General features: G+C 43.0%; 1 protein-coding gene and 1 long non-coding RNA gene across 4 annotated transcripts in view; one reads left to right on the top strand and one right to left on the bottom strand.

Moving 5' to 3' along the window:
* Positions 1-22,475, top strand: part of LOC105417760 (uncharacterized) — a 54,906-nt gene extending 32,431 nt beyond the window's left edge. The window contains exons 4-8 of one of the 3 annotated variants that reach the window (XR_965279.2): positions 16,502-16,596; positions 17,533-17,807; positions 18,928-19,065; positions 19,238-19,363; positions 21,834-22,475. This is a non-coding gene — a long non-coding RNA (uncharacterized lncRNA). Of the gene's footprint in view, positions 1-16,501; positions 16,597-17,532; positions 17,808-18,927; positions 19,066-19,237; positions 19,364-20,839; positions 21,811-21,833 lie in introns of those variants that run through there. The other 2 variants (XR_965277.2, XR_965278.2) reach the window with 2 other exon arrangements.
* plxna4 (plexin A4) overlaps positions 16,194-26,060 on the bottom strand; it is a 146,218-nt gene continuing 136,351 nt past the window's right edge. Inside the window, exons 29-32 of the mRNA XM_003972873.3 lie at positions 24,244-24,413; positions 21,874-22,086; positions 20,508-20,658; positions 16,194-19,355 (exon numbers count right to left, since the gene is read on the bottom strand). Coding sequence (XP_003972922.2) covers positions 19,260-19,355; positions 20,508-20,658; positions 21,874-22,086; positions 24,244-24,413 — 630 coding nt within the window. The 3' untranslated portion in view covers positions 16,194-19,259. The remainder of the gene's footprint in view (positions 19,356-20,507; positions 20,659-21,873; positions 22,087-24,243; positions 24,414-26,060) is intronic.

Here is a 26,060-nt window from a genome sequence, read left to right as displayed (position 1 = left end):
CTCAGTGACTGTTTTCCTGCAAAATAAAATCACCTTTTAGACAATACTGTAATATATTTTTTATACAAATCTTTGTTATGGACATTATGTACGATATGGCCAATCTGCTTATTTTGGTTCAAGGCTTGACTGCGTTAATGGTGACTGTGGTGACTGACTGAGTCAGTGTGTGAATATCTTAGGTGTTGGTGTTGAAATTGTCATGTGTTCTCAAAGGGGGTGGGTGTGTGGTCAACTGTGCTGTGCCACCAGTCCTCCAAACATAGACTTCATTAGATCCTGGCCTCCATCAGCCTCGGATGATGACATTTTGAGATAATGAACCCAGTACCGCATGCTAGCACACGCACTCGTACATCACCACAATGACGCATTACTTGGTCTCAATGAGTTAATTAAGCCTTAATTACAAAGGCGTCGAACCCCCATAACAATGAAAGCTACACTAAATATAATATTTTCATTATTGCTGCAGATTATGCGGAAAAGATTAGTGCTGAATTTTTGTGGTTTTTAAATGATTGGGGATTGTATCACTAATGTCCATCACACCATGACTCCATTTTGATTTCTGAGAATAGAACTGTGGATAATTACCAAGTAGTGCTCTCTTCTCTCTGATCTAGCGCTAAATTGAAATATTACATTACATAGTTTAGTTCCATATCCGATAGTTCCAGTTAAATAATTTGTCTCACTATCAGATAAGTGTGTAGAATATGATGTAGGGAATTATAATGTATCAGCATAATGCACTTGTTTGTTTGTGCTTGTGAGTTATAAGACAATGTGATTCAGATTTTAATACCTTAACCTTTACAGTTTCCCTCAACTGTGTGTGTGTGTGTGTGTGTGTGTGTGTCCATCAACACAATGCAAATATCACCTTAAAACACCACATCGCCCCTGAGGCCGCAAATTAGTGGAACTCATTGATGACCTGCGAATGGGATCATAGTAAATATGATCTCTGGGAATGAGCAATCTATTGTTTTTACATTGTCTTTTCATCAGACTATAAAGTGCCATCGGTTCTAATGAATAGCCAGAAGTGAGGAGTGCTTTTTAGGAGAGACCTTGGCCGGCGATTAATCATATAAATGGCACAGTACCAATTAAGCCCCACAGTGCCAGGGCATTACAGGTTTTTACGTGCCCCCGAAGAACCTTTTAATTACCATCCTTACCCAGATGAAGCCTTTGTCAATCAGTGCATAAATGTGGATAAATTACTAGAGTGGTCTGTCTATGGTTAATTGATAAGGCTGTTTTTTTTAATCCCTTTGTTGCACTTGGGTTGTGTGTCTGAGACATTTGCAACAACTTCAGAGTGAAAAAGCTCATCAGAAAGGTCTGTGGGTTGTCTTGTCAGTACAGCAAACAAAAACAATGTCTGTGATGCTTTAATTATTAGTGTTGGCATGTCCCTGTTCAGCTGAGCGATTAGAGGAGCTTTTATGGGATTTGGATTCAAAAGATCAGTGATGTTACATCGCAAGTAAGGCTAATCGATTTTCCTGTGTTCAGTATCTCATTACCAGGCGGATTTAAAGCAAACCACTGGCCAGAAACAATTGAATTATATGCATGTGAATATAAATTGTCTGTCAATTAGGTCGTCTTGTCGTATAATCCAATAATTGATTCTTTGCCATTGCATTTCTGTTGCCTGACTGAAGGCTGACTTGTCTCAAGAATAAGCTTTCCTTCTTGTAAAGCTCAAGATGCACCATTAATTAAAGCATGGAAAAAGACCCTGAGAAGAAAATTGAATTAATCATGTGTTTCATGATCTTGGAGAGTAACTAAATTGAATACGTTTCACTCAAGGCTAATGATGTGCTTGCTATCAGTAAGGTATTTAACTCTAGAGATATAAAAGCATAGGACCTGCCTGTGATATACTTTATACCATTCTAACAATTCAGAGCATGTGCTGCAGAATAATGTTAAAATGCTTCTGTTAAAAGAAATCTTTTCATCATTTGGAAAAGTGTCTGGCATTCCCCTAGATACACATGCTGGTTTGGCTGTGCTGGCTTTAATTGGATTTTAGGAGCTGCTACACATGCATGGCATGAGAAAAGACGTGGTTTCCATTTCTAAGGAGCAGTGACATTCTCTGGTGTTGTGCTGCACATCAGCAGCCCCACATATGTGGGCAGTGACACCCCCCCCCCCCCCCCCCCCCCCGTACCATACACAGGTTTGGATAGGTTGTCTGTGGTTTAAAGGCCATCTATGGTGCCTAATGTGGTGACAACTCCTGGGCTGAAGAAGTCAGTTTGGTCTAACGGTGAACCACTGTGGGAATGTAACCACTGCCACCATTTTGAAATCCCCTTAGATTTTTGTAAGAAAAGGGGGGGGGGGGAAGATGAATGGAATGCAACGTTTCAAAAGATGGACAACAGTTGTCGCGCCAACATCATCATGTTGTTTATGGAAGTTCTTCACCAGTATTTGAATTGTTATGTGTTTCATCCAGAAGGTGCTTGGCCAAAGAGAGCAAAAGGGAAATGGCTTAAAACGTTGCAGCTGCTGTGTCCCCATTGTGTGCCGTGAATGTAAAGCACAGCAGCGATACTTAAAAGGCAGATCCTCAGACGCACAGTTTTGGCACACAAAGCTTGTTTATAAGCCTGCATCTCATGAGGCATTTTTATTTTCCGCTCACTCTCAAAGTTACCTTTCTTTCCCTGTTGCAAAGAAACCATGTAATGCTATTAGTAAGCGTTTGCATTTCAGGACTGAGACGGCTTCAGAATTGCACTTTTTTTCGTGTGTGTTTATCAGTGTTGTTGGTTACCAAATGTGTTCCTGTTTATTTGACCGGTGTATTTGAACAAGGATGACATGAGCTGTTTTGTAACACTGCAGATGTGCCTTCAATTGCAACAGAATGCCTTCCAATATTTGGGTTGTTTCTTGTTCACAGAATTAACAAATGTTCTGTGTCTATTTCTGCCTTTTTCCCCCTGCACACAGATATAAACATCAGCCCACAAATTGTCATGATCAAAAGCCTCCACAGTCACACCTAGCATAAACACAAGGACCAGCTGCCTATCAGATTGGAACAGCTGGAATAAACCCATAAAACTGACACGCTGAGAGGTTGCAATCAAATTCTGTGCACCACCAAAACAATTGCGGAAGAGAACTGATGAACAGATGGAAATTTCAGGCAGCTGACAGCGTGCTGCTTGGTGTCAGCCACACTTCAGTTTCTCCCGTTTTATATTATAGGATTAGTCTCGATGGAAATTGCCATGAATGTTAAGTAGCCTGCAGTGGTGGAATAAGAATTTATATTCGGATATTAAAGTAACATAACCGCAAAATATTTTATCTTGTAACTCGTAGGAAAGAATGGGACGTGCTTATGGAAATTGAATCTATGGTCTAATATAGCCAACGGAATTTATGACCTTGCGAGTTTAGTAGAAGTTTGTTCTGCAAAGTCTCTTGTATTGACATTGTTCTCAGAACTTCCTCCTCAGTGTGTGTGTGTGGGTGGGTGTGTGTGGTAGAAGGTTCTACCAGCTGGTTGAGTTCAATGCTGTAATTACATTGCAGTATTGGAGCATTTAGTTCAACAATTCACCAGCAGATTTGGGTTGTTTACACATTAGAAGTGACCAATTGCACGACTGAACGAACACTGCGTTGTAATTACAAACTGACAATATGTTTCCTGGCCGCTGTTTGTCTGACTCCCCGGTCTTGGTGCATCCATCCCCAAAGCCGCTGACCCGTTGACTTCGATGTAATGACCGCCAAAACGGGTCATTCCGTCTTATCGACACAGGCTGGACATTATAGCGGGATCACAGTTCCAACAGTAATGGCTGTTGTCGTGGATCACTGTCCCAGTTAATGACCTCTGCTAGGAGCGGAGGAAAGTGTCTGTTTTGCTGCCGGTATCGCTCCGTCTGTCTGTCTGTCAGAACTGCTGAGGTCGCGACTTATTCTCAAGACCCCCTGACAAAAACAGCGCCTGTAGTTATGAATGCTTTCATTTATCCGTTCATCCATACATGAAGGAAATTAGACGCGCACCACCCGAGTGGCGGGGCCCTTGTCTGTCAGCTTGACATGGATGTTGACCCACCCTGCCTCATTCCCTCCAGCAATTCCACATATTGTGGGGCTGGATCGCTGCCCCTGGAGTGGTGATTTGCCAGGCGACAGATGGAGGGGACACATGGAGATGGCAGTCCACCGTCCATTATCTCACTCGTGCTCTCAGACACATCACACATTGATTAGATTTATAACCTACAATATTGATATGAGGCTGAGTGTAAGGTTTTAAGCAGCTGTGCTGTCACATTGTAAAATTTTAACTTTGTTGATATCAGCAGTCGAGCAAACTGTTGCTGTTCTGCCATCTGGTCGATTTTCAAATAACACTGAAAACGGAGTATTTACACATTAATCAAAGGGTAATGGTGTAGCATATCTGAGCATAACTCGAGAAGATGCAGATGAAACGATGTCTTTTTTCTATCATATTCTTTTCCCGTAATGTTTAATGCTAGAATTCCATCGTTCTGTTGGGACTCAATCGGATGGTCGGCGATGGAAGCAGTATTGATAGAAAAGTTCGACAGTGAGTAACGACTTCGATCGAGTTTAACGATCCTCGTCCTTCTGCTTCATTCCTTTTCAGCTTTTATTGATGCCATTATGAGATGATATGCACAATGCAAAAACTATTAAAATGAGTTTGAATTCCCCTCAAAGAAAGTTTAGATCTGTTATTTTTTAAATCTGTTCGATTCATGGATTTTTGTGCACTGTGTTTGTAAAGGTTTCTCAAAACCACTTTAAACTGTGACTTAATGGATACGATGCTTTTATTTCACTCAAAAGAAATGTTTTTCAAGAATCGGCTTGGGTCTGTTTGTACTTTTTAATATTTTAATGGGAAAATGATTTTTACTTAATTACTTATCTCAAGCTAATGATGTCCACTTTGACAGATGTCCTAGAAATCCTTGACTTCTGTGTTCACATCGACACGTCACAATATCCTAAATGTGAAATGCAATATGATTTTGTTAGATTTCATTTTATTGCGAGGCCGCTCTGTCCCACAGGGTTTGAATTAGAAATGTTCCCAGAAAAAAGATTAGCACTTAAAGGTAGCATCTGAAAATGTGTGCATATGTCCAATGGGAGCTGGATTTGGATGAGGCTAGAGAGACTATAATCCCCTCAATTTTATTGTTTTCCCATTTCTACATTATTTCCATGAAGCGCATTCATCTGCAGGCTCTGCTCTGAGATTGAATGCGGTGAATGTAATTCATTCTACGCTCTCCTGGGTGTTGTGTAGGTGTTAGTGACTTGACTGCCTTTAGCTTGCATGCCTCGGGTCCTGATGGGATCTGTGCCACCCATGTACCTCCTAATCTCTCTGGAACAACACTGTCCTGCAGGACAAGTGTCTTTCTGACCAAAGGAAAGGTTTTTATTGGGGTTTGTGCATATGTTGGGTTTTTCTTTTGCATTTAATTCTGGCACAAATGTATAATTGTCTGTGTGATTGACTTGTATCTAGCTTTAGTTGGTAAGGAGATTGAGTCGGTCAGTGTTTACAAGTCTGTTACCATAGCAGCAGCAACAGCCGGATCTAAACGAGCTCCACAGCCAATTATCCCTCTTCCTCGGGCATGTTGGACCGTAACCCTTCCGCCTCTCTCCAAACATTCTTAATGAATTTCATAACAAACCCTTTCATATTGCACTGCGCTTTGTTATTTACTGACTTCAGAGCAAGAAGGCCCTGCCATGTTTTAGTTAGCATTGGTTAGGACAAAGCTCCATTCTTTTCTGATATTAAAACCATGAATTTGAGGTTAATGCTGCTTACAAAACGCTAAAGCTGGTGCCCAGTGGCTGAACACCCTTTGCAAGAGCTGCATTGTTTACATGCTGATGGAATTTCTGAGTTTCCTGAGTTGAGGTTTTGATTTTAACAGACTGCTCTCATTCAGTTGATTATGAAATCTAGGCGCAAGGTGTTTCCAGCATTATGCCAAATGTAATTAAGTTGGGTAATGCAATTAAAAATTGTAATTAATGATAACTGACCGGAAAAGACTGGACCACAGGAACAAAGAAGTCCAGCTTTGTCAACCAACAGTTCGGAAATAAAGGGAACGGTTGTCTACATGTTAAATGGAGCTGACATTTTACTGTTGGATGATGCACATGGTAGAGGTCACTGCGCTGAAACGGAACCAGCCAGGTTGCTGGTTCTGGCTGCCACAGAACAGTCCTCTCTCAGCTCCAGGCTACTCTCCTTGGGTCATTGATGTTGGGCCTTTGTCTCAGATTTGGCCGGTTTTTCAGCCTGCACTCATGCTGAATAAATAGGCTTTTGTTGTTGTGGAGAGAGGCTGCAGATGTGCTGAGATTTTCCTTTGACCCGTCTCTGGACATTTTCCTAAACAGAGACTCTGTTGTAGGGCTGCAAGCTAAGCAGATGCCCATCTCAGTGGACTTCATTTATTAAACCTGTCCAATCTCAATGTTTTCCTTTTTTTCTGGGGTTGGGATAGCTAGAAAGCGACGTGCTGACCCTCATCCCCAAGGGTATTTCTAATCTTGATTGCTTGCATGGGATATACTGCATATTATTAACGTCAATGGTTTCATTCCAGTCCCCCATCATTTATTGCTGCGCTTTGCCAATGTTGCTGAAGATGATGGTCGCTCCATTAGTGTCGGTCATCAACAACAAAATGGAAAATTAAGTGAAAGCAGGATGACTGCTGTTAGAATGCTGACCTTTTGCCCGCGGGTTCCTTTTTTTTAGTTCTTTGACTTTGCTGAAGCATAATGCATACATGCAGACAACATTTGCATTGAGAATGGGCTACATTTACTCATATCTGCAACCTGGCCACACATTAGTCAATTAAAGGGTTAATGACATGTCACAGAAGAAGCTTGGTTGGCACAGATGACTGCCAGAGTACCAACCTTTAATCTAACCCATTCAAATATGCATGAGCCCTCCCAGTGGATCTTTAATGGCCCATAGTTCCTCCTCCCATCTAAACCCACACCCTCTGACCTCTGTCTGACAAATGAGATGGTGCACCTTGAGTAACCAGGGACATTTTCCTCAAGGTTCTGTGGGAAAGACCACAGGGTTACTTTTGGAAAAAATGCCGCTCTATGATGAGCAAACATGCCCTGACCTCATATTAAATCAGGCTTCTGAAAATGACACTAGGTTGGGTAAATATCAGTCATTCTTCAGCAATATCCACATCAACCACTAATCATGTCACATCCGACCTGCTCGTGTACGCTCACAGCACTGTATGTACACAAAGTATAGGGAAATATCTGCCACAACACACGCTGGGATAAAATGGAAATATTATATGAATTTGTATTATCGAATTTGACCGCAAGAAGCGTATTTTCTTGGGAACAAATGTTTTATACAATGTTAATCCAATTTTAATACACTATTATTTTAACCTTAAACTATATCAGAATTAGTCTAAATCAGCCAAAGCACATCCATGTTAAATCAAAAGGTGTTTTTTTTTTTTTTTAGCTCTTTGGAAGCTGTATAAAAGGTTTCTGTTTCAGAACTATTGACTGTAACAATTTTTCTATTTTTCCCTCAGATCATTTTCATGTAAAAAAAAAAAAAAAGACTAAATGCCAGCAACTTAAATTTATTAGGGTTATTGCTGATTCCTTGAACGTCCTTCAAAAAGTTGAAAATAGTTCGCAACCTATTTGAGAGCTTTTAAAAGTAATTATTCTGTGATTTATTAAAAATCTTTTTGAGAACTTTAGCAGTGACACCTTCCACTGTCCTTCAGCTACTTATTGCCACTCTCTTATTTCCTTCTTCGTTATGAACCTGTGGATACCCTCAGAATCACTGAAGCACAGCCACCCCGTCAATAGACCAATAAAGAGCAGAGGTCATGTGGATTGGCCCTAAACATGTCAATAATGTTTGTCTGAGAGACTGGAGTGGGCAGGACACAGATCGGTGTTCCTCCACAGATCGGTTTCAGCGAATAGATTAAATCAATGTGCAAGTCAATTCACGTAATTTAACTATGAAGTAAGCTGTTCGCCCTTTCTCCTCCAATTTAAAGTATGACCTCACACAGATCCCCACACGAGTCACAACAGCAACAGAGAGATGGTAACCGTGTTACAGCATTGGGGACAGCCATCATTGCACTCGGGGAAACAAGGTCATCTACCCTTCTGTTCGCAGCCGCAAAGCAAACACTGGAAGAAAGAGACCACCATTACCAACTCCCCAAAGGGAGTATCCAGTTAAATCCCAGTAGGCACACATGCAAACGCATGCTCACAAAAGCAGCCCACACTGGTTCCAACACTCTTAACTTTGACACACATTGTCAGACATGTCCATCCTCATTCCCTCTGACATCATGTCAATTAGTCGGAGACGTCTTTGTTTGGGTAGCCTTGCCTAATTGGCATAGTTGAGCATAGACCAAATGCTTGACCAAAGGGGGGGCTGGGTCATTTCCTACCTGCCACTCCGTTTGTGTTGCAATCGCTCATCACCATCCAGCTCATTTCACAGAACTGTCCTCCATTGTGGAGCTGAGGTGAGGGTACATGCTGGTGGCAGGGCTGCAGGATAAAAGTTCAACCAAGAACACAGCATGGAGAGCAAAAGCTAGATAAACATATACCAAGGGTGTTGGCTGGCTTTTTGCTTTCCTGGGACACTTTCCTGTTGAGAATGCAGCCTCGTAGTGTTTGTATACACACACTGCAGACTTCAACATCCACCAACCATTCAATACACACACTCACGCTCTTAAATGTCTGTTTTGCTGTCTTTTTTAAGATAAAGTAAAGTGTTTACACGAATTGCTGGAGGACACTATGCATCGTTTTTCAAAATATCGCTGTTTCTATTTTTCGGGCAATTTGCAGATTAATACGTGTGTGTGTGTGTGTTGGGGGGGGTGTTTAGAAAAAGACCATCAGGCCATCAATCACCACAAAGTAGCCTTCAATGACAAGTCGAAGGTCTGTGGCACTTTTGAATGGCTTGATTGATGTGTTTTTGAAGTACAAGGGGGAGTCGGTGTCAGACTAACTTTGACACAGAGTAGATGGATCACACATTATGCTGCAGCACTTCTATATTTAAATAATGTGGAATTGTGTCACTGACATGAATTACAGTCCAAAAGTATTCAGCTTTGGTCAGTTCTGGATCTTCCTGTTATGCATATTAAATAATTAGTCTTAGCCTGCATTTGTTTTGATTTATGTTTGGATGTATTTGAAAAAATGAGGTTGACACATGAAATAAATAAATGATGTACATCTACTACATAAATCAGAAAGTTGGACAGGACAAGTTTAGTCCTTGAGCTAAGGCCGATATTAAATGAACAGCATGAATAAAATAGGAATGAATAAAATTTAAAGCTGTAGACATGAACATTCTATGATAAATTACTCTTGTTCCAAAGTGAAATACTGTTATGACAATCAACCTCCCCCCCGATATTCCATTCTTGTATTATTTCCTCCACCCTCTATAAAATCACCCTTTCCACCTTTTTTTCCCCATTTGTTGTAATTTTTATTTGCTCATAACCAAGAAAACATCTAGTGGACAGCACAGGGACCAGAAAATCCCCACACTCCTTCCCCTGCTGAGCTGCTTGTTTCTCTACATCTATCCACATTATTCCCCCACTATTTAATGAGTCCCACTTCATTTGCCCAATTTCCTACCTTTAGTGCAAAATTTGGACATGCATAAATTAAGGTTTCAAATGAGACCTGTTTCCAAACAGGAAATGTTAAATGTGATCCACATTGTAAGTATAAATGAGCTTTCACTAGTATCTACTGTTCAAAGAAGCGAAGCAAGACCAAGCCAGGCTCGTTAAAAAGACTGGAGTAAAGGAAATGAGGATACATTTAAAAGCAATAAGATGCATGCGAAGATGACCAGAGCCATTACACTTGAGATCAATTTCATCATATTTACAGCGGTTATTTCTCTGAGGAAGGTCTTGCGATCATTTCTATGGGAATATAATGAGTAGAATTAGCATTTTAACTGAAGCAAGCCTTTAAATATGTTTGCCTTGCAGTGCTGAAAGAACTGACATGATCAGGAAACAGCTATTTTTTCAGCTGAGCCACTGAAGCTTGTCACTTAAACTTTTAACCTTATTCATAATTATGCCCTGTAATGCATACATTTACTCTATTTCTGGGATACGGTTTTGAATGGTTTTTGAATATGGGATCATTTCCTCACGTGCCAAGCAAACGCTACAGATGATCGATCCACTTTGCTTTTTCATTTCCCCCCCCCCCCAAAGTTATTTTCTGCTATTTTCACGCGGTTCCTTCTAAAGGCGTAAAGGATGGCAGGACAAGGTGATATTTGAAAAGTGCATTTCCCTCTCCGCTCCGTCAATCTGTTCCTTTTCCTTACAGACAGCAACCCCCACACTCACATAAATTGCCCAGCACATGCACCTTCTTCCTGACCACTGACAATGATATCCCTGGTTACGCTGCGTGTCAGATCCAGACTGCGACCTCTGGAGCCCTAAATGACACTGATGTCTGGCTGCGGTCTGACCTGAGGAGCCATTAAAAGTCAAATCCAACAGAGAATCCATCATATCCACTTTTTGAGGAGCTGGTGGATGTAACACTGTCGTTTCCTGATGACAGCTTGTCAAGACCTGCGTCTGGATGATCGATGAGTAGATTGAGGGTGAATACTTTGCCCTGCGCCGTGCTCTTTCCCTCATTAGACTGATTAAAAATGTGTTGCTGTATTAATAATTCTAACAATCTATTTCCTCTCACTCAGACAGCAGGTCTAATTATGTCTGTTGTGACAAAGTTTACTTGAACATCCCAAAGTTAATTGCTTGGCTCGTTAGCGGCCCCGTGAGCGTTTGTGTCTTGAGGCAACACAGGATTGGATATTATGTTGTTGCGGAGAGGCACGTTACAGCGGGAGTGGTGATCCTGCAACCTGCAGGCATAAGATGGCTGTGTGATCTGTTCATTCCTCTCATTCATTTTTAATGGCCTTTGAAGAGGCTGCTTGTTTTCCATCAGCATCACCAGTTTGGCAGCGAGGTAAACGGATGGATGCCGACAGTGAAAAAGCGCCACACAAGGGTTTCCATCTGCAATCCCTCTTTTTTTTGACGGAACGCTGTGAGCTTTCATCCAGTTTTTCCCCTTGCAGGTAACTGGTAAAATAAATGCCAGACGTTATCTAGATTTATGTAGCACAGAACCAGCAGGAAGGAAGTGTGCAGAGTTAAAAGATTTTCTCGTGCTGTCCAAAATAATAAGGCTTTTCTGAAAGCATGGCCTTTGTTGCAGCAGTTCCATTTTATAAAAGGAGTTTTGTTTTTGTCCGAATGTTTATTATCTTCAGAAAATCTCAACTCACTCAAATGTCATTCAGCATCGGCAGACGATCACCGACATCCGAAACGCACCCATAAACAACCGTTTCAGGAATCACCTCTGTGGGATGACTTTTGATCAGCAGAGCAAAATTGCACTCAAGGACTTTTGAAGGTCACTTGTGCATGCAGATCTGTGATTGCTGTGTAAATCGATTATGGCAACACATGCCTCCGAGGAGGCTGTCGGAGGTCCAGACGGCCCTGAGCAGCTCGTCCGAGCCTCAGGCTGTGTTTTAGAGGTGACTATTACTATTACCGAACACTATTGCAATAAGTCGGACCAGGATGATTTACATACTGTGTGCTGATGTCCACCACATGTAGTCGAGTGCATTCAGCTCAAGTGTGTCTAATTCTGCTTTATTATTTTCTTTTTCTTTTTTTTTTTACCTCAACCGGCTGGAGTGTTCAGTGAATTTAGACCTGACGCTGATGATGCTTTATAGTGTTTTTCAAAGTAAAAAAAACCCTCCCTCTTGTGGGTTTGGTCAAGCTCTTCCCCAAATACACGCACCAATTGCAGTTGTGAATGTGAATGCCGTGTTACAGCCTGGATTTGACTCCATTTCTGCTTAAGGTCCTGTTTTTCACCTGTTGAAGACGGAATAAAAAGAGATGATGGATGGCCGCAGGGCGTGCCGAGAGCCCTGGTCAGGTGTTCTCCGTAGGCCACCGTCCACTGTAGAGATATGAAGAGGACACTGACGGGGTGAGGGTTGTAATGGGGACAAGAAGAGACTGCTTGAAAGAGGAAGAATCATTTTGAGGGAGCACAAGAGTGACTGGTATGGAGGAGAGGGAGAGAAGGAGAGCAAGGGCCAGCTGAAGGTATTTTCAGTCTTCTGAGGAGGAATGTGGCTGTGTTGTCAGCTTCTGCACGCTGAGGGTTATCTGTCTTCCCCAGCTGTGCCACACAGCTGTCACACACTGCTGTGCTCCACTCCGTCCTGCTATTCTGGCACACGACCCCCTCTACCTGCGTGTGTGCACAGTTGAGGATTATTAGCATGGAAATGAGATTATTTATGCAGTGTGTACCCGCACGAGCATCTTCCAGGACTCTGTCCCTCATCTCCACGACGGCTGACTATCACTTATCCTAGATAACTACCATCCAAGCCTCCTCTTCTTTTTGTCTATGCATACGTAAAGAAAGTTTGTTTTCCAGGCGTATTTGGACTCTTTCCATTCAGCGAACCAATCTGTGCTCCCCTCTGCTTCTCTCAGCACCCAGCACCAGTGGGTGAGCACTTCAATTACCTAGAGCACTTCACTGCAAACAGCCACTTTGCTGCCATCCACCTGTGACTCAGACTGTGGGCAGCTCCGGCTGTTTTCATTAGTTATGGCAAAGGAACAGCCGCAGCCTTGGGCTGGTCAGCCGACTGCTGATTAATCAATTAGGGAATCACAATTATGTAAGTGGCAGACATCTGTAAGTGACTATACAGTAGTTTTATATATATAGCCAGTGTCTGGCGTGAGGTTCTGACATTAGGGATACATGTATATTTCCTGCATATTTAAGTGTTGGATCAACTGACCTCTTGAGTTAACCCTTCAGCCTCTGTGGTGACGTCCCGGGGCCATGAATGCTGGAAAGACTCAATCTCGGTCGGCTACAAACTAGGACAGATAATGATTCATATTCATAATCTACTGGAGAAGCTTTGTTTGTGTGTTTGTTTCAGGGTGTGGGTGGGTATTTGTGTTCATCTCGGCGTTCCTGGCACCATTCCTCTTTGTGTCGTGCGATAGAGGGTCTACAGAGACTGCGGGCCAGCTCCCAGGCCAGCTGATGGGCTCCTGTCTATTGTAGTCAGCCTAACATGGTGGAAATGAGGAGCGTGATGGAGCCGGAGACGGACACCCACAGGTGGCTGACTGTGATAGAGGGCTGCCCTTTGTCTGCTGCCTGGCCACAGCAACAGCTGAGAAACGCCCGACACTACCTGATGAATCATTTCTCCTTGCTCAGATATCAGCATTTGCCTTCGCCGTACAACAAAATAATAGTCATTCATTCGATTCAGATTGTCAGTCTGAATTTGCTGCTTTGAGCTTTAGTTGCTTCACATGTGGATTGCCTGAAATACCCCAATTATGCCCCTTTTTGTTAAAATGTCACACATTTTTCTTTGAATATTTGAAGAGCAGCATGTTCATTACATTCACAAATATCTGTTTTGGTTTCGTTACATTGTGTCCGAATGTTGTCATTCGTGGGCCGGATGTTGTGTATTGATTTGGGCATTTGAATGGAGGGAGAGTAGTGAAGTGCACATCTGCCACGCTGCTGATTGAAATCAATTACTGGCTGAACGCCATTTCCTCCCACTGTATTCATTCATGTGTCCAAAGAGCAGCAGGGAAAATTCAGGACGTACACTTGCCAGTTGCACAGCCATTATCCATTATCAGGAAAAAAAAAACAACCAAAAACACGCGCTGGACATTTGAATAGACAATAAAGTCACATTTATTCAGTGTAGTCCTCAACCAGATCATCACTTTTCTGTATGTCTGCATGTCGGCCTGCAAAGCCGCAGTAATTTGTGTTTCTGAGAGCATATGGTGCTGGAGCCTGGGGAGCAAATGTGCAGTTTAAAAGGAATTGCATGGTTGTTATTGATTAGGAGCTAAAATGGGGGGTGGGGGGAGAGATTTGTAGAGCCCATAAAGACTCCAGAGCATGCAGTGTGTGTTTCTCAGGGCTGGGGCAGGTTCATGTGAGACCTGTGACACATCACCAGACCTGGCTGGACCTCGACACAAAGCTCTGGACAGATTCAGATTTGGAGTGATGGTGTTTCTGATTTCTCTGTCCCTGCTGCCATGAATGACAGCTGCGTTTACTCAGACGGAGCAGGAGGAGGAGAATTGACTAATATTAGTAATTGCACCCATCTGCTTTAGTGCTGTTGTCAATAACTTTGAGTCCGCCGCTGAAAATAGACCTGTCAACCAGTGTCCAATCCAAATCCTCAATCTGCCAGTCACACAGGCGGCTCAGCAAACAGCCACTCACAGGAGGAGACACCTGAGAAAACTCTCCTTTGGCTTCATGTCACAAAATGTAAATATTTCAACAGTTGCCATGATTATTTGGGTGGAAATAAGGTCCGCGGACTAGATTTGAAGATGAATCGAGTGTGATTACTAATGTCTGTGTAGATTCTCAATCATCCAGGTCATTGTATCCAAGGTAGTTTTCTCTGTCAACTGGACTGGGTTTCTTCTAGAAAGAAACCCAGTCCAGTTGACAGAGAAAACTACCTTGGATGTGATTACTAATGGAGCCTTAGATGTATCGGGCGCTTCTGTATTTCCCTACGTGGACCTGGTCCTCAAACATCTTCATTTCTGAAGGAGAACTTTGCCACAGAAGCTGAGAGAGAGATATTAATCTTAGCAATTGCTCTTTTGACAGTAAATCTAATCATCTCTTGTCATGAAGATAAGTCTGTTAAGCCGATGTGACCAGAGGATGAATAAGAGTTGGAGTTCCCGACGCAGCAGGTTCAGCTTTATCGATTATCCAGTCTCATAACCCCACATGCCCTCTAACACTGATTGCTACCAAAGCACCTAAAACTCTTCTCCAGCTCATCTGAGCTTCTGTGTGTGTGTTTGTGTGTAGGGGGGATGAAAAGGCCAGCAATGATCATGGGTGTGTGAACCACCCCTGCTGTGACGCAATCACCAGTGCCTCTCTATCATCTTGCCACCTTCACTACCTCTGTCCAACCTCTCCTAACCCGACACCCCTCCCAGTTGCCTCTCGCCTTCCTTCCATTATTCCCACCTGACTGGTCAGAGAATTAGGGTGACACTTGGTGGCCCCCTCTCCTCTCCTTAAACATTCGTCTGTATCCCACCCATTATTCCCAGTTCACTGGTTAGTTTATGGAGGGTGACACTGGGCCAGTTCAATCTCTTGTCCCATCAGCCATTTCAGCCTCCTGTCTAACGGTTTACCCTCCAGCACAGTCGTTGTTCTTTGCTGCACAGCTTCCCATTTCCTCATCCTTCACTCCTGTTTTTTAGTTTTTTCACCTCTATTTGAAATTTAAGAAATGCTGTTTTTAATATGCTGCCATTTTCATGGCGTAAACCTAGTTGGACATTTTGCATTTTCTGATAAAAGCCAAAAAAAACCTTTTCAGTTCTCAGAGGATGTTATTAAACTCAAGTTTGGACTCTTCAAGTGTTAAACAGTAGAATCAGGAACTGACACTATCTGCTGAACGGTGGTGATTTGAGGAACCGAGCCACTTGATACAAATGAAAATGTGACCTTTCTGCTGTTCCAGTTGAGAATCCAGCGCATGAACACGATGTAGAAATCCCCCGATACTTAATCTGCGTGACCTACCACCTGTCACTGGGATGGAAATCAGTGTACAAGCTGCATGCTTTTGAGGAATCCAAAAGTATTTACAGAATAGAGGTGGGAATTACGACAACCATAGTTTCAAACTGTAACAAACCTTTGTTGGTCCCATTATGGCAGAATAGATCACGTATCCCCAAGGTTAGAATTTCACTCGGGGTATTTTATTTAGGCCACCTATTTATTTGAAAACGAATGTCTATGCCACCTCCAGGTTATTCCAGCCAAGTATATATGTTCATGTATTTTTAAATGTTGCTTTTAAGAAGACGACAGGAACAAATGACACATAGGACATGTTTGGTTTCATAATAAAGTTTATTCTATATTACAAATAGTATTTTGTTCTTGACTGCAAAATAGGAATGCATTATATTTACATACACAGGTATACAATTAATTATAACAAAGTTAGAGAAGCTCACCGTATATCCCCCAGGTTTCATTTTTATCTGTTGATAAGATACTCTTTATCTTTCAAATAATGGTCTCGTAAATTTTCTAGCATGTTTCTGTAACACCTGCTATAACACTGAGCTAGGAGGACTTTTTTCTTCTTACAAAAAGTTTCAAGGTGGAAACTTTATCTGTGTTCTTGGAAACTCAGGGCGACCGCTAAAGGACGACCTTTGTCACAGGAAGAGACGGAGCGGAGACAAAGACGGGACGCATCCACGGAACGTTCCAGGACTGTCTTCAGAGGTGAGGAACACATCTGCTTTCAAGATACAGTTTGTTATGGAGGGCCTCTGAATCTATCTATAGATGCTAAACGATGGCGCTAGCCTTGCTTTATCTATGCTTAATGTTTTTTCTGCAAACAAATATGGAGATTTTAACGATCCTGCTTGTCCACTTTATGGACAATATGAAGCAAATTTGACACAAGCTAAAAGAAACAGTCACTTGCCAAAGTTTGACAGATACAATATGGCACAGTTGCAATTGGATGTTGTAGCTGTGAAGGGCTTCACTGTGAACCTGATGATCTGCGGTGGTGGGACAGCAAAATTCAAGACCATGTTGGCGTGAGATCGATCATTGATGTCAATTATTATAAATGTGTAAATGACTCTAAAGCCCTGACTAGTAGTGTCTTTGAGCAAGGCAGTTCCATTTCATACCATCCAAAAAGATAAACATGCAAAGATATATATCAGGTTTATTCAGCCTAAAAACACAGGTATGTGGTTCTGGGGGAGGAATTGAAATGGATAAAGGTTCCACCTTAAACTAAACCTATAGTTCTATTACATTAACAATCCTCTTATCCCATCTGTTTCGTCCAAGCAAAAGAAAGATAAAAACACATCCACATCATCATTGCAAGGCTTGATTTTCTTATTTTTCACTTTTTTAAATAAGTTTCTTAAGTTGTTTACGTTTTACATGCGCTTAAAAAGCCAATAAAGGACCCAAGGTGGACCTGGGCGGTCTTCACACATTCACATCACCACATGGGGCACGTTGTCAAGGCAAAAGAAAGGGCAGAGGTCTAAAGGTCCGGAGGGCGCCTCCATTATCACTCTCAATCGCTCTCTCCAACACATCTTTACCTGTTTGTTTATCCTGTCCTGATGCTCACATCTGTTCAAGTTCAGCTGTTTTTTTTTTTTTTTTTTTCGGGGTTTTTTTGAGGCTTGGAGAAGGACGGCCCCTACCGCCACTGAGGACAACTACACTAGTACAGACAAGAGCGCCTCACAGTTACAAACTCAAGAGTTGGGGTTTTGCAGTATGCAACTAGCTACCATCTCCAACACTTGTGCAAAACAGTAAAGAAAACTGGTTAAGTCAGGAGCTGAACACGAGGGAGGAAACGGTGTCGAGAGCCGGAGAGATTCGGGACGACGTAAAGAGGATGGAGGATCGGATCACCTCGCCCGCAGAGCCTCGCAACCTGACACGCTGAGGTCAGAAATATCACAGGTTCAGAAAGTTCCAGTCACAATATTTTCATCTTGCAGAAATGGTTGTCTTTTTAATAGTCCGTTTTTTAAAGTCATTTCCTCAGTGGCACTTTGACCATTTTGAAAATTTTTCAAGCTCCTTTGGTTTTTGGCAGACCGACTAAGTCCATCTTGTTTTGTTTTTTCCTCCTCACGAAAGTCTTTAAATAAGAACATCCTAGGAAGCGAGTGCTACTCTCACAAACAGAGCCCCAGGATAAAGCAGTTGGCCATCACCGTACTGAATCCCTTGTTTTCCCCAGTTCACCTCAGTCAGCCCCCGTATCCCCTCCAGGTTTGGTGTGGTTGTCTGGGCAGTGAGGACCGTAGCTGCTGATTATGTGCGTCTCTGTGCGTGTGTGTGCTTTGACAGACCGTCGCAAAAGGCGGCACGAGATCGGAAGCGGCCAAAGACTGCTGCCAATGTTTTGTTCAGCAGTCGCGACTTTCTTCCAGAGTTGTTTGTGTGCTTCTTATGGAGGATCCCACTTGGGTCGCGTCCTCCAGGGTTTGTCAAATAGGTTAATTTTCTCATTAGCCAGGTGGAAGCAGAAATCATGAGCACTTTCTTTGAAGTAAATATATGCGGGGGGGTGGGGGGTCTGTGCGAACACTGCGAAGGGGGAAAGATTAGGGATGCTCTGGTTTGAAAAGTTTTTGCCTCAGTCACATCTTAATACAGGAAAGGTTCAGAGAAGCACTAACCCCTCCCCATCAGTCTTTCTTAAATACAACTCCAGCTACATTGAAGGAACATTCTAGGTTTGCCTGGACTTGCCCCGAATTTCGAAGATATGTATACTTCACTCATAGGTACAGTGTAAACTTGGCAAACCATTCTTGCATTATTTCTCCTCATTGGTGTTCATTTGGCTTGCAGATGTCACATTTGAAGCTTCCCACGTCAATATTTAACTACAATAAAATGTACTTTAGAGATGATTCCACTATTCTATTCTTGAAAAAAAGTTCTCAACGCAATGAACAGCCAACATAGTGTTTTTTTTTTTTCTTTTCTTAAGATTTATCAGTATAAATTCTTGAAGGCAACATAAAATGCTTTCCCCCTCTTTTCTTCCTGCAGGGGGACTGACGTTTGCCAATATGGCCACCTTTCAAGCATTCACCCCTCAAGCGCTCCCTGTGGTAAAGATGAGGAACCCCCCCCCCCCCCACATTGCACTGTGGATGACGCCGACCTCAGTCCCGAACCACCCTTCAGGTTTGTTTTTTTCAGAAACTAGTTTATGCAGCAGTGTGGATGAGGAACTAAAAATATTTTTGGGCAAGAGGAAGCAGAAAAAAGGCCAAGGAAGAAGTCACGATGGGCGGGGGGAGATGGGGACAGGTCTTCGCTCAGGCACAGCTCGGTTTCTGATGGGGTCTCTTCCCAGTGCGCCCTGGGAAGTGCGGTCCTCAGCTCTCCAGAGTCATCAAGGCCACCACCTGCTCCAGCTTGATGGCCAGCCTCTGTTTCCTGGCTCCATCATCGTGCTCCAGCATACACACAATCTGCCACGGTGAGGTAAACACACATGATACAAAAAGACTGGTCAGACAGACAGACTTTGTTCTCCATTCAGTCTTTTTTTTTTTACCTTCAACTTTTGAATTAGGAAGTCATTAGGTTAGATTTCTCTGGCTGGAGTGTGTTGAAACTTAATATTTCCTTTAGAAATGTGACATACACTTGGGACAAATATTTCAAGAATTCTAGTTCTCAGCTCACTTTGCATTCATTGTGAGTTTCTCCAGCTTAATGGATTTCTTCTCTTTGAAGACGTTTCTTCAGTTCTCAACTCGCTGGGGACTGAGCTAGAAAATCTAACCCTTAAGGACCATTAGCATGCTAATGATCTGGGTGGTCACCTGAGACTTGGCAGGGTTGTTCACCTAGTTTCAGTTAAGGTGTCTCCCCTTTGTCTGCTGGCTCACATGGTGATGAGTTACCAGGTCTCCTGAAATGGTGTGAACTGCACATTGGTGAAACCAAACAACCTCTCCACAGAAGAATGGCGCAACACAGATGTGCCACCTCTTCAGGTCAGGACTCAACAGTCCACTTACAGAGCGGGCACTCCTTTAAGGACAGCGAAGTACGGATACTGGCCAGAGACGACCGCTGGTTTGAGAGGGGTGTCAAGGAAGCTATCCATGTCAAATTGAAAAAACCATCCTTAAACAGAGGTGGTGGGCTGAAGCACTTCCAGTCCTCCACTCCTTCCAACAACATTCACACCATTTCAGCCAGCGGACAAAGGGGAGACGCCTTAACTGAAACTAGGTGAACGACCCCATCAACAAGTCTCAGGTGACCACCTAGATCATTAGCATGCTAATGGTCCTTAAGGCTATATTTTCAAGCTCGGTCCCTAGTGAGTTGAGAACTGAAGAAATCCAGTCCACAAAGAAAATTACCTTGAATATAATCACCTGACTCTTTCCTCTCTTGGCCTAGCTCCTCCCCTCTCGACCCCCCATCTCCCTCCTTCTTTCTCTTACCCTCTCTCATCTCCTTTCCTGGCCTAGCTCCTCCTCTCCCTGGGACAGGATTATAGCCATAAACTCTTAGATTTTAGTCCTAATGAGTATGACAGCAATATCTCCTTTAAATATTACGAAATGACATGTGTCCTAAATCAACCAAATGTCCTTTTCACTCACCTCTTCGGTGTATTTACCCACATAGGAGTAAATTTCGCTGAGAGAGCTCATGCTGTTGAACTCGTTCATGTGCATCCGTGACTGTTCTGCCAAGTAGGCGTTCATGTCCTGGTCGCTGATCGCTGGCATCTTATTAATGTCTGAGTAGTACCTGTTGGGAGGGGGAGACATTCATGAGTGTTTACAGATCACAGCATGATCCAAAAAGCAGGAAGTTTAGGTCGGCATTAAGAATGTGCCCTTAAGTGACTCACCAGTATAACGGATTATTATAGACTGAAAATCGCCATTTGTTAGCAGCAGTTTTCTGAAGAACTGTAACATTCTTACAGCCGAGAGGTGATTTAAATGCACCTAAAATCAACAGGCGCTGACGGACTTTAGACTTCAACCTTGAACACAACAGAACAAATGCGCTGCATGGAGGTGTGGGTAATCAGTCACTGTCAGCAGCAGCTGTGTAGCCCCTCTCAACTATGTTAATTAAACTGGGTTATTTACATATTAAATTCCTGTAAGCTGCAGCAGATTTGAGGACAGGCCTGACGCTTGGCTCGGTATTACTGGACATGTGGGCTGGAATTGCCAGGATGCAAGTCTTCTGAGCACACGGAGCAAAGGAATAGGCAGTGGATGCTCTTTATAACCTTTGCACACAGGTCACACCTGCAACCACCTGTTAACTGCTGAAGGGCCTTTCAGAGAAAAGGGCATTGTGAGACTCAATGCCAGATGTGTTTGTTTAGGAAAAAGCAAAAAAATGCCTTGATGAATGCATGCTTGGATATTTTAGCCTACCCAATTACAAATGTTCACGCTAAAGTATAAAACCAATTCAGACCCTCGCAACAGTTGCATTAAAATGCTTAATTTAAAGTACATATGAGGTCTTGAAGTCAAGTCCTACTGTTTATGTAAGTGCCAATATCTCAACTGTCTCCTTCAGTCAATAAGCTGCGTTTCCATGTGGATGAATAAATTTGTTGTGTCAGAGTTTTGTTGCACTACTTCCTAACTCTTGTTCTGTCATAAGCTTCAGGCTTTCAATTGTGAATATCACCAATCACTGAACTGTTGGCTTCATTAAACATTCACTACATGGAGTGATAGTGAATTTCCTGATGTCATCAAAATATATCAATGTTGGACTCAACAGGTCATCCTGACATATTTCTTACACTGCAAACACAGGCTCTTAAAGCTGTACATTCATCTCACAGCCTTACAAAACTCTCACAAATGAATCCTTGCTCACCCTCACTGTCTCACGGCCCATAGACCAGTGCTACCCATGAATAAAACATGGCTGTTCTGTGTTTTTGCTAGCACACACGCTCATTCTCAGCCATCCTTATCAACAGCTCACCTCTCCACCCAGCTCTTGTAACTGGGGATGTCCTTGGCATAAAGCAGCTTGTTGGAGGGTGAGTCTTTCCCAAGGCGGTGTTCTGAGGTGGAGCAGGAGTCCATGAAGGTCTGAGCCACCACAGAGAGACAGGCGTCCGTGATGCTGCTCTTGTATATGTCAAAGACAAACTGAGGGTTCTTGATCACATTCACCCAGAACCGCAGAGGTAGGCTGCAGAGAGGGAGGAGAGAAACTATCAATTTCTCCTGATAAACTTTATAGATGGATTTTACTTACACTTCCTTTAAATAAATGGACATTATTCTGCAGGTATAATGACCATTCCTGTACAGGACATTGGACTCTACATAAAGTACCCAATCCCATTAAATTTTGGATCTGTTTTGCATTGATTCTAAAGCTCCCTTGACACAGAATCAGAGTATAAATAACTGAACAGGCCAGCTGAACTGCTAATTTTTTTTATATTCTCTGCTCTGAAGTAGGAGACTCAGGCGCAGGAGGGGGAGCAGGTTCATTGTCATTGCAGAGCTGGTACACAGACCTGGCTGTTTCTGATGTGTGTGCTCAATTCAATAAAACCTTTATCTTTAAAGCCAGGTTGTGTCTGCTTCTCATTTTTTCCAGCAGTGTCCTGGGGTGCTCACTGTGGGATGTACAGCAACACAGTTCATATTACTCTATTTGTGCAAGTAAGCCTGCCCAGAATAATAAAAATGTACAAGTCTGTTTATTTGCTGTCCTCGTTTGGGTGAAACTGAATAGATACATGGCTGTTTTATCTGTGGTGCAGTTTAGGAGCTCAAGTGGCATTAAAAACATGAAAATTACTTTTCTGGAACTGTTTGCTGGGCTGGATGTACTGTCCTACTCTGCAAATCAAAATCACTGCAATGTCTATATATCTCTACCATTTCTGGGTGGCAGGTGGATGGGAGTGTCTAAAATATAATCATTTAAACCTCCACTAAGCATTTATAAAAGTAAAACCAACCACAGAACCATTCACTCATATTTAATCTAAACAAGGAATCTGGTGGGATTAGATCAGATGGAGGATCAAAGGGATATTAATGCACCCCCCCCCATCCCAATTGCTGAAAGCCTGCCCCAGCTGCCCTGTGCATTGAGATGTGTATTATTTGAGTCCGTATGAGAAACGAAAACGGTGTCATCCCGTAGTATTTTTGCAGTAACCGGAATATCCAATTATGATCTTTGGCATGGAACACGGATGAGGCTCAGAATTTGCCATTAACTCATACTGAGCTGTCAGAATCTGAGCGCAAAAATTGGGGATTAGTTTAAAGATTTTTGATAACCTCGAGGAATTAAACCAGCCTATAAACGTGCGAGCATAGAAAGTCCTGAGGGGGTAACAGTGATGTGTAGAGGCTCTGGTTAGATAAGTATGATGACGAGCCTTAGTTTGATGGGACATGGGGAGGCCCAAAGAACACCCACATGGTGCCACAAAGCAAATCTGACATAAGCACCAACATGTGTGTGATCACGGGTGTGATTGCTATTCAATCAGAACCCTTTATTTTGAGCCCATTCTGAGGGCAAATCTAACAGCGAAACCTCCCAATGCTCCGGGGGGAGGGGGGGATGTACACTTAACATGCTGCAAATGGACCAATAATTCAAATGAAAAGGAGAAAATTTTTGGGCATTGTACAAAATAAGTAATCCTTTCCTATTTTTTTTTCAATCATGTTCATCATTTTTCCCTTCCCCTCTAAGGTTTTTGGCCTTGGGCTGAGTGATGCATGCTGGGATCTTGGGAGAGGCCGAGAGGCTAATGAGATATTAGGGTTTGTTTAACTCCCGCTGACTTTACTTCCCTTTCTTCCCCACCTCTACTCTGCTTCTCAACATATTTGGTCTACTGTTGCTTATTTAAGTTTTACCGGCCTCCGAGGGTGAGTTCGCTGAGGTCAGAGTGGCCTAAATTAATCAGCAGATATTAATACAGTGGTGCAACCTCTCCACCTGGGAGCGTGCATTTGTTACTATGGAGATTTCCAAAGTGGCAGGCATGTTTTGGCCCAGTTATCCCCGATAGAGTCTTGGCAGCCAATTGGATTAGCCCCTTGTGGTTGGTTTTAATGAAGATTATGTGCCCCTGTGGTTAATGGATATTAGGAGGGGAAGAGGCGTGTGGTGAAGCTTGGCACCGGCACAGCGCTGCCATGTGAAACGTGCCAAAATGTACTGACGATATCTGCAGTGGCTTAAATGAAACAAAGGTCACAGTTGTGGGTGGCTCAAACAACAAAATAGATTCTGCATCCCTAAAGAATTGAGAGAGGCATCAAAACCGCCCAATTCTGGATTTATGCACATTTGAGACGCCTGACTCACCAGTTGCTCTTCCACGTGTGTCGGACGTGGGGGTCGTGTATGTTGTGTTTGTCGGCCTGCTCGTCCAAGAAGTCAAACATGTATTTGATGGCCAGTGGCAGGGCGCTGCCTCGGTGGGCTGTGCTGAAGATGGTCTCAAACAGATCGTCCACAAACTTCTGCAACGTGCCCTGAGGGTGGCAAGATCAAAAATGGATCGCTTTAAAGAGAGAGATTAACAATTGGGCTTTTACTGAATATGGAGAGACATATACTGAACTCAAGCCCACAAAAGAAAAATAAAGAGTTAAGATTTCTAGTTGTGACCTGTGTAAGTTTGAATCGTGCACGTAGCCTCTCTGATAGTGTTGCTTTTATATGATTATTTTTATATGACTTGACCCATAAATATGTCTTAAGCTTTGATGGAGGAAATTGTTATTTCACAGCTGACTTTTAATAATATCTGGGAACAGGAGGCACATCTCCTAAGCTTCTTTGTGTTCCCGGATTAACTCCCACACTGCACCATTGACCCTAATGTGATTTAATGTTGGCAACTTTGAGAAAGAGGAGGAGAAAATGGGAAAGACAGAGAGCGAGCGAATTTAATCCTCTTGTAAAGAATAAGCTGGTAGGATGCATGAGAAAAGGCTAGAGTGAGAGATGGAAATGAAACGACAGAGGTTTCCTATCAGTGGAAGAGGCCATTGAGAGCGGCAGATGAGGTGTGTACAGGCACCAGCAAATAAAAATCCAATTTGGGCTGGAGCGGGTGACCGAATGACAGAGTCAAGAGAAGTAGCAGAGAGCGGCAAGAGAGAATCCTGTTAGTCTGACAATCACGGCTATAATTCTAATGTGGCCCACATTCCTGACAGCTTATCATTTTACTATGAAGATGGAATCTCTTTCTCAAGCCTTCAAAGCGGCAGCCTGCACGCACATACGTATGTCTACGGCACAGAGATCCGGTGTCTGCTGTATGTCACCGTATGCAAGTGCCAAGACTGCCACGTCACATGTTTGCTACCCTCGAGGGGAACTCATTCACACCAGTGTCGTCATTACGTCACTCTGCAAACACACTGGTTGTCTGTCACCTGGTTGTTTTGACGCCGAAAAACGGAAGGCAAACAATAATCATGGCGCCCCAAAAGAGAAATGTTGGGATGAAAATAAGAAGGAGCACACTTGTGTTGCTCCTCAACGCACACGCACGCACGTGCACGAGCACTTGGTGCCCACACTCGGTCATTGTGACACTGATGGAGCTAATATGAGAGACGTCAGTGGCGTTGCCAGGGAGAGGTATTTATGGCCAAGGTGAGAGCCAAATGCAGTCAATTGCACTTCCTGTCTGCCTAATCATTTCTCACAGAGAGAGATGGCCGGCCAAGATAAACTAGTAATTTGATAAAAAACAATTCATCTGGAAAGACGGCGTGCTGTCTGCAAAGGGAAGCCACCGTTCTGCTCCCCAGAATGCCATAATGGCAGGGAAATAGGCCTTGCTGACTTAGATGGAGGTGGGAGAGAGGCTATCGAGCAAGTTATGTCGACACGACCGATCCATCCTTCCCTCCCACGTCCTGCTATAGCTTTTGTGCACACACACTTGATGACATTAATATAGGGTGGTGTGTGTGATATTCTGACTTTCCCTATATGGTCTCATCATTATAGCACCTAGGAGCAATTTATTTCCCCTGGTTCCGTCCAAAGTCCTGTTTGCCTGATATGTTGACTGTGTACAGCACACTGTATTAGCGCGCTTGCAATGTGTGTTTACAATACATACACAGAACACAGTTGATCTTCTCTATGTAAACTGTTCA

The sequence above is a fragment of the Takifugu rubripes genome, chromosome 18, assembly GCF_901000725.2.
Source record: "Takifugu rubripes chromosome 18, fTakRub1.2, whole genome shotgun sequence".
NCBI classification, from domain to species: domain Eukaryota; kingdom Metazoa; phylum Chordata; class Actinopteri; order Tetraodontiformes; family Tetraodontidae; genus Takifugu; species Takifugu rubripes.
This window is presented reverse-complemented; position numbering and strand designations above follow the sequence as displayed.